The 13,491-nt window shown below is 51.8% G+C and overlaps 1 protein-coding gene across 4 annotated transcripts in view; it reads left to right on the top strand.

Annotated features, from left to right (window-relative positions):
- The first annotated feature begins 11,490 nt into the window (after positions 1 to 11,490).
- Positions 11,491 to 13,491, top strand: part of rnf2 (ring finger protein 2) — a 50,620-nt gene continuing 48,619 nt past the window's right edge. For 3 of the 4 annotated variants that reach the window (XM_042308114.1, XM_042308115.1, XM_042308113.1), the window contains exons 1-2: positions 11,491 to 11,635; positions 12,937 to 13,032. In XM_042308114.1, the coding sequence (XP_042164048.1) occupies positions 12,946 to 13,032 (87 nt within the window). In that variant the 5' untranslated portion in view covers positions 11,491 to 11,635; positions 12,937 to 12,945. The remainder of the gene's footprint in view (positions 11,636 to 12,936; positions 13,033 to 13,491) is intronic. The other variant, XM_042308116.1, reaches the window with a different exon arrangement.

Genomic DNA, 13,491 nt, shown 5'->3' with positions numbered 1-13,491 from the left:
GTCTCCTTCACCACCAGCAGGTAAACTCCCTCTGTAGTCTGGTCACCTTCACCACCAGCAGGTAAACTCCCTCTTTACCTCTGTAGTCTGGTCTCCTTCACCACCAGCAGGTAAACTCCCTCTTTAGTCTGGTCTCCTTCACCACCAGCAGGTAAACTCCCTCTTTAGTCTGGTCTCCTTCACCACCAGCAGGTAAACTCCCTCTGTAGTCTGGTCTCCTTCACCACCAGCAGGTAAACTCCCTCTTTACCTCTGTAGTCTGGTCTCCTTCACCACCAGCAGGTAAACTCCCTCTTTACCTCTGTAGTCTGGTCTCCTTCACCACCAGCAGGTAAACTCCCTCTTTACCTCTGTAGTCTGGTCTCCTTCACCACCAGCAGGTAAACTCCTCTTTACCTCTGTAGTCTGGTCTCCTTCACCACCAGCAGGTAAACTCTTTACCTCTGTAGTCTGGTCTCCTTCACCACCAGCAGGTAAACTCCCTCTTTACCTCTGTAGTCTGGTCTCCTTCACCACCAGCAGGTAAACTCCCTTTACCACTTTAGTCTGGTCTCCTTCACCACCAGCAGGTAAACTCCCTCTTTAGTCTGGTCTCCTTCACCACCAGCAGGTAAACTCCCTCTGTAGTCTGGTCTCCTTCACCACCAGCAGGTAAACTCCCTTTCTTTAGTCTGGTCTCCTTCACCACCAGCAGGTAAACTCCCTCTTTAGTCTGGTCTCTCACCACCAGCAGGTAGTCTGGTCTCCTTCACCACCAGCAGGTAAACTCCCTCTTTACCTCTGTAGTCTGGTCTCCTTCACCACCAGCAGGTAAACTCCCTCTTTACCTCTGTAGTCTGGTCTCCTTCACCACCAGCAGGTAAACTCACCACCAGCAGGTAAACTCCTCTTTACCTCTGTAGTCTGGTCTCCTTCACCACCAGCAGGTAAACTCCCTCTTTACCTCTGTAGTCTGGTCTCCTTCACCACCAGCAGGTAAACTCCCTCTTTACCTCTGTAGTCTGGTCTCCTTCACCACCAGCAGGTAAACTCCCTCTGTAGTCTGGTCTCCTTCACCACCAGCAGGTAAACTCCCTCTTTACCTCTGTAGTCTGGTCTCCTTCACCACCAGCAGGTAAACTCCCTCTGTAGTCTGGTCTCCTTCACCACCAGCAGGTAAACTCCCTCTGTAGTCTGGTCTCCTTCACCACCAGCAGGTAAACTCCCTCTTTACCTCTGTAGTCTGGTCTCCTTCACCACCAGCAGGTAAACTCCTCTTTACCTCTGTAGTCTGGTCTCCTTCACCACCAGCAGGTAAACTCCCTCTTTACCTCTGTAGTCTGGTCTCCTTCACCACCAGCAGGTAAACTCCATCTTTACCTCTGTAGTCTGGTCTCCTTCACCACCAGCAGGTAAACTCCCTCTTTACCTCTGTAGTCTGGTCTCCTTCACCACCAGCAGGTAAACTCCCTCTTTACCTCTGTAGTCTGGTCTCCTTCACCACCAGCAGGTAAACTCCTCTTTACCTCTGTAGTCTGGTCTCCTTCACCACCAGCAGGTAAACTCCCTCTGTAGTCTGGTCTCCTTCACCACCAGCAGGTAAACTCCCTCTTTACCTCTGTAGTCTGGTCTCCTTCACCACCAGCAGGTAAACTCTCTCCTTCACCACCAGCCTCTCTTAGTCTGGTCTCCTTCACCACCAGCAGGTAAACTCCTCTACCTCTGTAGTCTGGTCTCCTTCACCACCAGCAGGTAAACTCCCTCTTTACCTCTGTAGTCTGGTCTCCTTCACCACCAGCAGGTAAACTCCTCTTTACCTCTGTAGTCTGGTTCTGTAGTCTGGCCTTCACCACCAGCAGGTAAACTCCCTCTTTACCTCTGTAGTCTGGTCTCCTTCACCACCAGCAGGTAAACTCCTCTTTACCTCTGTAGTCTGGTCTCCTTCACCACCAGCAGGTAAACTCCCTCTTTACCTCTGTAGTCTGGTCTCCTTCACCACCAGCAGGTAAACTCCCTCTGTAGTCTGGTCTCCTTCACCACCAGCTCCCTCTTTACCTCTGTAGTCTGGTCTCCTTCACCACCAGCAGGTAAACTCCCTCTTTACCTCTGTAGTCTGGTCTCCTTCACCACCAGCAGGTAAACTCCCTCTTTACCTCTGTAGTCTGGTCTCCTTCACCACCAGCAGGTAAACTCCCTCTTTACCTCTGTAGTCTGGTCTCCTTCACCACCAGCAGGTAAACTCCCTCTTTACCTCTGTAGTCTGGTCTCCTTCACCACCAGCAGGTAAACTCCCTCTTTACCTCTGTAGTCTGGTCTCCTTCACCACCAGCAGGTAAACTCCTCTGTAGTCTGGTCTCCTTCACCACCAGCAGGTAAACTCCCTCTTTACCTCTGTAGTCTGGTCTCCTTCACCACCAGCAGGTAAACTCCCTCTTTACCTCTGTAGTCTGGTCTCCTTCACCACCAGCAGGTAAACTCCCTCTTTACCTCTGTAGTCTGGTCTCCTTCACCACCAGCAGGTAAACTCCTCTTTACCTCTGTAGTCTGGTCTCCTTCACCACCAGCAGGTAAACTCCCTCTTTACCTCTGTAGTCTGGTCTCCTTCACCACCAGCAGGTAAACTCCTCTTTACCTCTGTAGTCTGGTCTCCTTCACCACCAGCAGGTAAACTCCCTCTTAGTCTGGTCTCCTTCACCACCAGCAGGTAAACCCCTCTTAGTCTGGTCTCCTTCACCACCAGCAGGTAAACTCCCTCTTTACCTCTGTAGTCTGGTCTCCTTCACCACCAGCAGGTAAACTCCTCTTTACCTCTGTAGTCTGGTCTCCTTCACCACCAGCAGGTAAACTCCCTTTACCTCTGTAGTCTGGTCTCCTTCACCACCAGCAGGTAAACTCCCTCTTTACCTCTGTAGTCTGGTCTCCTTCACCACCAGCAGGTAAACTCCCTCTTTACCTCTGTAGTCTGGTCTCCTTCACCACCAGCAGGTAAACTCCATCTTTACCTCTGTAGTCTGGTCTCCTTCACCACCAGCAGGTAAACTCCCTCTTTACCTCTGTAGTCTGGTCTCCTTCACCACCAGCAGGTAAACTCCCTCTTTACCTCTGTAGTCTGGTCTCCTTCACCACCAGCAGGTAAACTCCCTCTTTACCTCTGTAGTCTGGTCTCCTTCACCACCAGCAGGTAAACTCCCTCTGTAGTCTGGTCTCCTTCACCACCAGCAGGTAAACTCCTCTTTACCTCTGTAGTCTGGTCTCCTTCACCACCAGCAGGTAAACTCCCTCTTTAGTCTGTAGTCTGGTCTCCTTCACCACCAGCAGGTAAACTCCCTCTTTACCTCTGTAGTCTGGTCTCCTTCACCACCAGCAGGTAAACTCCCTCTTTACCTCTGTAGTCTGGTCTCCTTCACCACCAGCAGGTAAACTCCCTTTACCTCTGTAGTCTGGTCTCCTTCACCACCAGCAGGTAAACTCCCTCTCTTAGTCTGGTCTCCTTCACCACCAGCAGGTAAACTCCCTCTGTAGTCTGGTCTCCTTCACCACCAGCAGGTAAACTCCCTTTCTCTTAGTCTGGTCTCCTTCACCACCAGCAGGTAAACTCCCTTTACCCCTGTAGTCTGGTCTCCTTCACCACCAGCAGGTAAACTCCCTCTTTAGTCTGGTCTCCTTCACCACCAGCAGGTAAACTCCCTCTTTAGTCTGGTCTCCTTCACCACCAGCAGGTAAACTCCTCTTTACCTCTGTAGTCTGGTCTCCTTCACCACCAGCAGGTAAACTCCCTCTGTAGTCTGGTTCCTTCACCACCAGCAGGTAAACTCCCTCTTTACCTCTGTAGTCTGGTCTCCTTCACCACCAGCAGGTAAAACTCCCTCTGTAGTCTGGTCTCCTTCACCACCAGCAGGTAAACTCCCTCTTTACCTCTGTAGTCTGGTCTCCTTCACCACCAGCAGGTAAACTCCCTCTGTAGTCTGGTCTCCTTCACCACCAGCAGGTAAACTGCTTAGTCTGGTCTCCTTCACCACCAGCAGGTAAACTGCTCTGTAGTCTGGTCTCCTTCACCACCAGCAGGTAAACTCCCTCTGTAGTCTGGTCTCCTTCACCACCAGCAGGTAAACTCCCTCTACCTCTGTAGTCTGGTCTCCTTCACCACCAGCAGGTAAACTCCTCTTTACCTCTGATTAGTCTGGTCTCCTTCACCACCAGCAGGTAAACTCCCTTTAAACCTCTGTAGTCTGGTCTCCTTCACCACCAGCAGGTAAACTCCCTCTTTACCTGTAGTCTGGTCTCCTTCACCACCAGCAGGTAAACTCCCTCTTAGTCTCTGTAGTCTGGTCTCCTTCACCACCAGCAGGTAAACTAAACCTCTGTAGTCTGGTCTCCTTCACCACCAGCAGGTAAACTCCCTCTTTCTCTCTGTCAGTCTGGTCTCCTTCACCACCTTCCCAGGTAAACTCCCTCTCCCTTAGTCTGGTCTCCTTCACCACCAGCAGGTAAACCCTCCCTGTAGTCTGGTCTCCTTCACCACCAGCAGGTAAACTCCCTCTGTAGTCTGGTCTCCTTCACCACCAGCAGGTAAACTCCCTCTGTAGTCTGGTCTCCTTCACCACCAGCAGGTAAACTCCCTCTGTAGTCTGGTCTCCTTCACCACCAGCAGGTAAACTCCTCTCTGTAGTCTGGTCTCCTTCACCACCAGCAGGTACTACACCCTCTGTAGTCTGGTCTCCTTCACCACCAGCAGGTAAACTCTTTACCTCTGTAGTCTGGTCTCCTTCACCACCAGCAGTGGCTGCATGTTACCAGACCCGGTCTGCAGGTGGTTGCTATGTTACCATGGTCTGCACCCCAGACCATACCCGGTCTGCTAGGTGGCTGCATGTTACCATACCCTCCTAGGTGGATCATGTTACAATGATTTAATGTATTGATTATTGCTGCTGCCTACACCCCCAGACCCTCCCTGGTACAAACAGACTCCTCTCCCATGGTATTTTCCTGGTTAAATAAAAATAAATACCTCTGCCCTCTCTGGCCCTCCCTTACACCCCAGCCCCCCAGACCCTCCCATTACTACACCCCAGACCCTGCCCTCTAAGACCCTCCCATGGCTACACCCCTGCCCCTCATGGCTACACCCCAGACCCTCCCATTACTACACCCCTGCCCTCCCTGCCCTCCCAGACCCTGACCCCATTACTACACCCCTGCCCCCCAGACCCTCCCATGGCTACCCCCCAGACTCCCCTCCCAGACCCTCCCATGGCTACACCCCAGACCCTCCCATGGCTACACCCCAGACCCTCCCTGGCTACACCCCAGACCTCCCATGGCTACACCCCAGACCCTCCCATGGCTACACCCCAGACCCCCAGACCCAGACCCTCCCATTACTACACCCCTGCCCTCTCATGGCTACACCCCAGACCCTCCCATTACTACACCCCTGCCCTCCAGACCCTCCCATGGCTACACCCCTGACCCTCCCATTACTACACCCCCTGCCCTCCCAGACCCTCCCATGGCTACACCCCAGACCCTCCCATGGCTACACCCCAGACCCTCCCATGGCTACACCCCAGACCCTCCCATGGCTACACCCCAGACCCTCCCAGGTAAACCCCTACACCCCAGACCCTCCCATGGCTACACCCCAGACCCTCCCATGGCTACACCCCAGACCCTCCCATGGCTACACCCCAGACCCTCCCATGGCTACACCCCCAGACCCTCCCATGGCTACACCCCAGACCCTTCCATGGCTACACCCCAGACCCTTCCATGGCTACACCCCAGACCCTCCCATGGCTACACCCCAGACCCTCCCAGACCCTCCCATGGCTACACCCCAGACCCTCCCATGGCTACACCCCAGACCCTCCCATGGCTACACCCCAGACCCTCCCATGGCTACACCCCAGACCCTCCCATTACTACACCCCTGCCCTCTCAGACCCTCCCATGGCTACACCCCTGACCCTCCCATTACTACACCCCCTGCCCTCCCAGACCCTCCCATGGCTACACCCCAGACCCTCCCATGGCTACACCCCAGACCCTCCCATGGCTACACCCCAGACCCTCCCATGGCTACACCCCAGACCCTCCCATGGCTACACCCCAGACCCTCCCATGGCTACACCCCAGACCCTCCCATGGCTACACCCCAGACCCTCCCATGGCTACACCCCAGACCCTCCCATGGCTACATGGCTACACCCCAGACCCTCCCATGGCTTCACCCCAGACACCCCAGACCCTCCCATGGCTACACCCCAGACCCTCCCATAGCTACACCCCAGACCCTCCCATGGCTACACCCCAGACCCTCCCATGGCTACACCCCAGACCCTCCCATGGCTACACCCCAGACCCTTCCCAGACCCTTCCATGGCTACACCCCAGACCCTCCCATGGACCCTCCCATGGCACACCCCAGACCCTCCCAGACCCTCCCATGGCTACACCCCAGACCCTCCCATGGCTACACCCCAGACCCTCCCATGGCTACACCCCAGACCCTCCCATGGCTACACCCCAGACCCTCCCATGGCTACACCCCAGACCCTCTCATGGCTACACCCCAGACCCTCCCAGACCCTCCCATGGCTACACCCCAGACCCTCCCAGACCCTCCCATGGCTACACCCCTGACCCTCCCAGACCCTCCCATGGCTACACCCCTGACCCTCCCAGACCCTCCCATGGCTACACCCCTGACCCTCCCAGACCCTCCCATGGCTACACCCCTGCCCACCCAGACCCTCCCATGGCTACACCCCAGACCCTCCCATGGCTACACCCCTGACCCTCCCATGGCTACACCCCTGACCCTCCCTGACCCTCCCATGGCTACACCCCTGACCCTCCCAGACCCTCCCATGGCTCCCAGACCCTCCCACCCCTGCCCTCCCAGACCCTCCCATGGCTACACCCTGACCCTCCCAGACCCTCCCATGGCTACACCCCTGCCCTCCCATGGCTACACCCCTGACCCTCCCATGGCTACACCCCTGACCCTCCCATGGCTACACCCCTGCCCTCCCATGGCTACACCCCTGACCCTCCCATGGCTACACCCCTGCCCTCCCAGACCCTCCCATGGCTACACCCCAGACCCTCCCATGGCTACACCCCAGACCCTCCCATGGCTACACCCCAGACCCTCCCATGGCTACACCCCAGACCCCTCCCATGGCTACACCCCAGACCCCTCCCATGGCTACACCCCAGACCCCTCCCATGGCTACACCCCAGACCCCTCCCATGGCTACACCCCAGACCCCTCCCATGGCTACACCCCAGACCCCTCCCATGGCTACACCCCAGACCCCTCCCATGGCTACACCCCAGACCCCTCCCATGGCTACACCCCTGACCCTCCCATGGCTACACCCCTGACCCTCCCATGGCTACCACCCCAAACCCTCCCAGACCCTCCCATGGCTACACCCCTGCCCTCCCATGGCTACACCCCTGACCCTCCCATGGCTACACCCCTGCCCTCTCATGGCTACACCCCTGACCCTCCCATGGCTACACCCCAAACCCTCCCAGACCCTCCCATGGCTACACCCCTGCCCTCCCATGGCTACACCCCTGACCCTCCCATGGCTACACCCCTGCCCTCCCAGACCCTCCCATGGCTACACCCCTGCCCTCCCAGACCCTCTCATGGCTACACCCCAGACCCTCCCATGGCTACACCCCAGACCCTCCCATGGCTACACCCCAGACCCTCCCATGGCTACACCCCAGACCCTCCCATGGCTACACCCCAAACCCTCCCAGACCCTCCCATGGCTACACCCCTGCCCTCCCATGGCTACACCCCTGACCCTCCCATGGCTACACCCCTGCCCTCCCAGACCCTCCCATGGCTACACCCCTGCCCTCCCAGACCCTCCCATGGCTACACCCCAGACCCTCCCATGGCTACACCCCAGACCCTCCCATGGCTGCACCCCAGACCCTCCCATGGCTGCACCCCTGCCCTCCCAGATCCTCCCATGGCTACACCCCTGCCCAGTCATGTGAAGTCCATAAGGGGCCTCTAATGAATTCATTTCAGTTGATTCCCTTTTATGAACTGTATGTAACTGTGTAAAATCTTTGAAATTGTTGAATGGAGGGAAAAAGAGGATCTGGAGGGAGGAATGGAGGAATGGAGGGAAAAGGAATGGAGGGAAAAAGAGAGGCAGAGGAGGTCTGAGAGAGAGAGAGAAAGAGAGAGAGGCAGAGGAGGTCAGAGAGAGAGAGAGAGAGAGAGAGGCAGAGGAGGTCAGAGAGAGAGAGAGAGAGAGAGAGAGAGAGGCAGAGGAGGTCAGAGAGAGAGAGAGAGAGGCAGAGGAGGTCAGAGAGAGAGAGAGAGAGAGAGAGAGGCAGAGGAGGTCAGAGAGAGAGAGAGAGAGAGAGAGAGGCAGAGGAGGTCAGAGAGAGAGAGAGAGAGAGAGAGAGGCAGAGGAGGTCAGAGAGAGAGAGAGAGAGAGAGAGAGAGGCAGAGGAGGTCAGAGAGAGAGAGAGAGAGAGAGGCAGAGGAGGTCTGAGAGAGAGGCAGAGGAGGTCTGAGAGAGAGAGAGAGAGAGAGGCAGAGGAGGTCTGAGAGAGAGAGAGAGAGAGGCAGAGGAGGTCTGAGAGAGAGAGAGAGAGAGAGGCAGAGGAGGTCAGAGAGAGAGAGAGAGAGAGAGGCAGAGGAGGTCTGAGAGAGAGGCAGAGGAGGTCTGAGAGAGAGAGAGAGAGAGAGGCAGAGGAGGTCTGAGAGAGAGAGAGAGAGAGAGAGAGAGGAGGTCTGAGAGAGAGAGAGAGAGAGAGAGGCAGAGGAGGTCTGAGAGAGAGAGAGAGAGAGAGAGAGAGGAGGTCTGAGAGAGAGAGAGAGAGAGAGAGAGGCAGAGGAGGTCTGAGAGAGAGAGAGAGAGGCAGAGGAGGTCTGAGAGAGAGAGAGAGAGAGAGAGAGAGGCAGAGGAGGTCAGAGAGAGAGGCAGAGGAGGTCAGAGAGAGAGGCAGAGGAGGGCTGAGAGAGAGGCAGAGGAGGTCAGAGAGAGAGAGAGAGAGAGGCAGAGGAGGTCTGAGAGAGAGGCAGAGGAGGTCTGAGAGAGAGAGGCAGAGGAGGTCTGAGAGAGAGAGAGAGAGGCAGAGGAGGTCAGAGAGAGAGAGAGAGAGAGAGGCAGAGGAGGTCAGAGAGAGAGAGAGAGAGAGAGAGAGAGAGGCAGAGGTCAGAGAGAGAGAGAGAGAGAGAGAGGCAGAGGAGGTCAGAGAGAGAGAGAGAGAGAGGCAGAGGAGGTCAGAGAGAGAGAGAGGCAGAGGAGGTCTGAGAGAGAGAGAGAGGCAGAGGAGGTCTGAGAGAGAGAGGCAGAGGAGGTCTGAGAGAGAGAGAGAGGCAGAGGAGGTCTGAGAGAGAGAGAGGCAGAGGAGGTCTGAGAGGCAGAGGAGGTCTTAGAGAGAGGCAGAGGAGGTCTTAGAGAGGCAGAGGAGGTCTTAGAGAGGCAGAGGAGGTCTTAGAGAGGCAGAGGAGGTCTTAGAGAGGCAGAGGAGGTCTTAGAGAGAGGCAGAGGAGGTCTTAGAGAGAGGCAGAGGAGGTCTTAGAGAGAGGCAGAGGAGGTCTTAGAGAGAGGCAGAGGAGGTCTTAGAGAGAGGCAGAGGAGGTCTTAGAGAGAGGCAGAGGAGGTCTTAGAGAGAGGCAGAGGAGGTCTTAGAGAGAGGCAGAGGAGGTCTTAGAGAGAGGCAGAGGAGGTCTTAGAGAGAGAGAGAGGCAGAGGAGGTCTTAGAGAGAGAGGCAGAGGAGGTCTTAGAGAGAGAGGCAGAGGAGGTCTTAGAGAGAGAGAGAGGCAGAGGAGGTCTTAGAGAGAGAGAGAGGCAGAGGAGGTCTTAGAGAGAGAGAGAGAGGCAGAGGAGGTCTTAGAGAGAGAGGCAGAGGAGGTCTTAGAGAGAGAGAGAGGCAGTGGAGGTCTTAGAGAGAGAGGGGAAGAGGGTGATCTTGAGTCTGTTAAAATGGCAGAAGAAAGGGAGACGTTTGTTAAAGAAGAATGGTAGGAGGGTGAAGTATCAGAGGTGGTACGTGCGGTAAAGTTATCAGAGCCGAGGCTTGCAGCTAGGGTCAGGATAAAGATGAGTCTGTGACACAGTAGGAGTGAAGTTTTGGGGAAAAGTGGACCTTTGCCTTTTGGCTGATTCAGGGTGGGCGAAAACAGTTGGGGGCTGTGGAATCAGTGAAGGTAACCAGAAGAGGTCTTGTGATAATAGTTTGTGTTTCTGCTGGTCAGAGGGAGCAGGCACTCCACGTTAAATGAATTGGGGCAAGAGATGTGAATTTTGATAATTGGGGTAGAGGTACATATGAAAGTTAGCCAACTAAAGGGGAAGATTCCCGGTGTTTGTGATGCTTGTTGTTTGGTGCAACGCAGACAGGGTGGCGCGAGTGGTGAAACAGTGGACTTGTCTGTTCTTTTGAGTTTAGATGTTGAGTCAAAAGCTCGTACAGGATAACTTGTATAGCCTAACATCACTTTGTTAGGCTATACAAGTTATCCTGTACGAGCTTTTGTGCTGAATACATTTACGTTGTTACAGGTGTCAAGCTTATGGGCATGTAGCAGCAGTGTGTAGGAGAGAGGTTCCTAGATGTGTGAAGTGTACAGAAGGGCATGAGACAAAGGAATGTGTAGCATTGGAGAAAGTAGTGGTATGTGTTAATTGTAGCGGTGCCCATGGGGCTGGGGATCAGAAATGTCCCGTGCGAGAGAGGCAAGTTGAGGTTTCCAGGGTTAGAGTAGTGCAGAAGTTGTCTTGATGATCGATACTTGGCTGCCTTTTGACAAATACAAATAACATCGCTCTTATCCATAATAACCTCATCATATAGGTAGCCTCTCCGCACTGTATCAGAGCTGTTGGCTAGAGTGCCGTTTTTGTTACCAAACCGTCAGTAGAGTTAACAATGACATGGCAATACATTTAATTTGAATTTTTAATTTGATACATGGGAATTTAAAATGTATATTTATGTGCACTACATCATCACGCACCACCTTTTATCACAAAAAGTCAGTTTGATCGAAACATCTCTATTGAAAAAATGTGCATAATTGTGTTATGCAGATGTTTGAATATCCGTATGAATATCTGTTGCAAATTATTTGGAAACCTAGATAATGAAAATAAATATATTCAAAAATAGAAGGCAATCTGGAGCTTCAACTGGGACAATTCCAGCAAAGGATAAACCGGAAATGCTGTGAACAACAGGCAAAACTCCGATATAAAGTATTTGTTCTCAAAGTTGCCAGGATATCACGTGTCCTACTTATATCGGTACACTTGTAACAACCTAAGCATAACGAAACGTATATTTGATCAAATAAGCCCTTACATTATTTTGTCAATAAAACTCGGTGCTCTCTCATTGACACAATTGATACAAAAACGAATCGCTTGATGAGCGGAAAGAAGAAAAAAAACGTCGCCTGCTGGAGAAGACAGATTTTGTAGGCCAGCTATCCCTCTCGTTTCGCGGAACAAGAATTAGAGGGGCAAATTTAATGATTATTTTTTTGTTGGCCAGTTTGCCTACATTTCCCGAAATCCACTGCGACGGCAAAAACATCCGCCATATTGAAATCGCCAGAACGGGAACGCGCTGGCTGCATAGTCTGTATCCACAACACAGCATGTAAGTACATAAACAAAACACGTTTCGGTGATATTTGATTGTTTTTTTTTCAGCTTCATAGCTAGACGACTACAGTAACGATAAAACGGGTGAATTAGCTAATGGTACATCTGAAGAATAGATCGTATATTAGTGCATCGTTGATTGGTGGTGAGGCTCCGTTGTAGCTACTGTAGCTAACCTTTAGTTAGCCGGATAACCTGTCTTTCTGTTGGGGGGGTTTCTAGTGATAGTGCAGAATAATATACATAAAACAACATATCTTGTTGCGCATAGGCATTATGCAAAGATATGATTAGAAGTAAAACAAAAATCAAAAGTTCAGGGCTATTTAGTAGCTTTTTATCCAGGCGATTCTGTATGCGCACATCTGTAACGTTAGCAGCTATAATTCAACACAAAGACAAATGCTCTGCTAATGCCCTGCTAGCTCTGCTAATGCTGTGCTAGCTGTGCTAATGCCCTGCTAGCTGTGCTAATGCCCTGCTAGCTCTGCTAATGCCCTGCTAGCTCTGCTAATGCCCTGCTAGCTCTGCTAATGCCCTGCTAGCTCTGCTAATGCTGTGCTAGCTCTGCTAGCAAGCTAATAATGTATTGTTCCACTGTCTGGGACATACAACTGGATATATAAAATACATTCATTTTTAAGACCGTTGCCTCCCAAAATAGATTAAAGTATTAATTGGTATGATTGTACTCCGGGTTGCTAGCTAATTTAATGTGCTTTTGGAGGCAAAAAAATAAATATATATATATAGATATGAATCCTAGCTAACTGTCAAACCAGATGCTGTCGAAGGGAAATTCCATGGTAACAGAGTGATGCTGAGACTCAGATTTTTCTCTTTAAAAGTCAAACTCAAACCAATGATGGCAAATTTAAGCCAACTTTAAGCCAAAGCCTAAGCACAACTCAATGTACATTGACCTCTTTTTATCAATTTCCACAGAAAATTTAACAAAAACACATTTCAAATTTGAAGAACAGTGCAGATCCAATGTTTGGTAACATAAATAATGACAGTTTGTGCTGTTGGTTCCATCATTCTGTTACCAAACTTTGCATCTGCAACGAAACAGTGATTTGACATCACTGCAATGTTTAAGTTATTTTCGTTTTCCAGTCCCCGGATGATCTAATTTACCTATCTTATCTGGCTTCTCTGTTTCTCTTTTCTGCACATGAAATCAAAACATTTTGTTAAATGGTGCTGACCAAAAGTAAGTCTGTAAGGGGGACGGGGAGAGAGAGACGGATGTGTTTTTGATCCATTTTAATTATGATGTTTTTTTTATTCCAGTTTGGGACTATGACGCAGACAGTGCAGACGAACGGGGTGCAACCCCTCAGTAAGACCTGGGAACTCAGTCTGTATGAGTTACAGAGGACTCCACAGGTAGGGACCACATTTAATGTAACACCTCAGTCTGTATGAGCTACAGAGGATTCCACAGGTAGTTATGAACTTTAGTTTAAAGTTCATAATGTAGATTTGAGAGTTTGTCACAGATCAGGGTTCATATAGTGCATTCGGAAAGTATTCAGACCCCTTGACTTTTTCCGCATTTAGTTATGTTACAGCCCTATTATATATATATATATATATATATATATATATATTTTTTTTTACGTCCCTCATCAATCTACACAAAATACCTCATAATGACAAAGCAAAAACTGGTTTTTAGACATTTTTGCTAAGTATTCAAAATAAAAAAGAGATACTATATTTACATAAGTATTCAAACCCTTTACTTTGAGACTCGAAATTGAGCTCAGATGCATCCTGTTTCCATTGATCATCCTTGATGTTTCTACAACTTGGGAGTCCACCTGTGGTAAGTTCAATTGATTG

The sequence above is a fragment of the Oncorhynchus tshawytscha genome, linkage group LG28 (assembly GCF_018296145.1).
Source record: "Oncorhynchus tshawytscha isolate Ot180627B linkage group LG28, Otsh_v2.0, whole genome shotgun sequence".
Lineage (NCBI taxonomy): Eukaryota > Metazoa > Chordata > Actinopteri > Salmoniformes > Salmonidae > Oncorhynchus > Oncorhynchus tshawytscha.
Note: the sequence above shows the minus strand (reverse complement) of the source record. Positions and strands in the feature narration are given on the sequence as shown.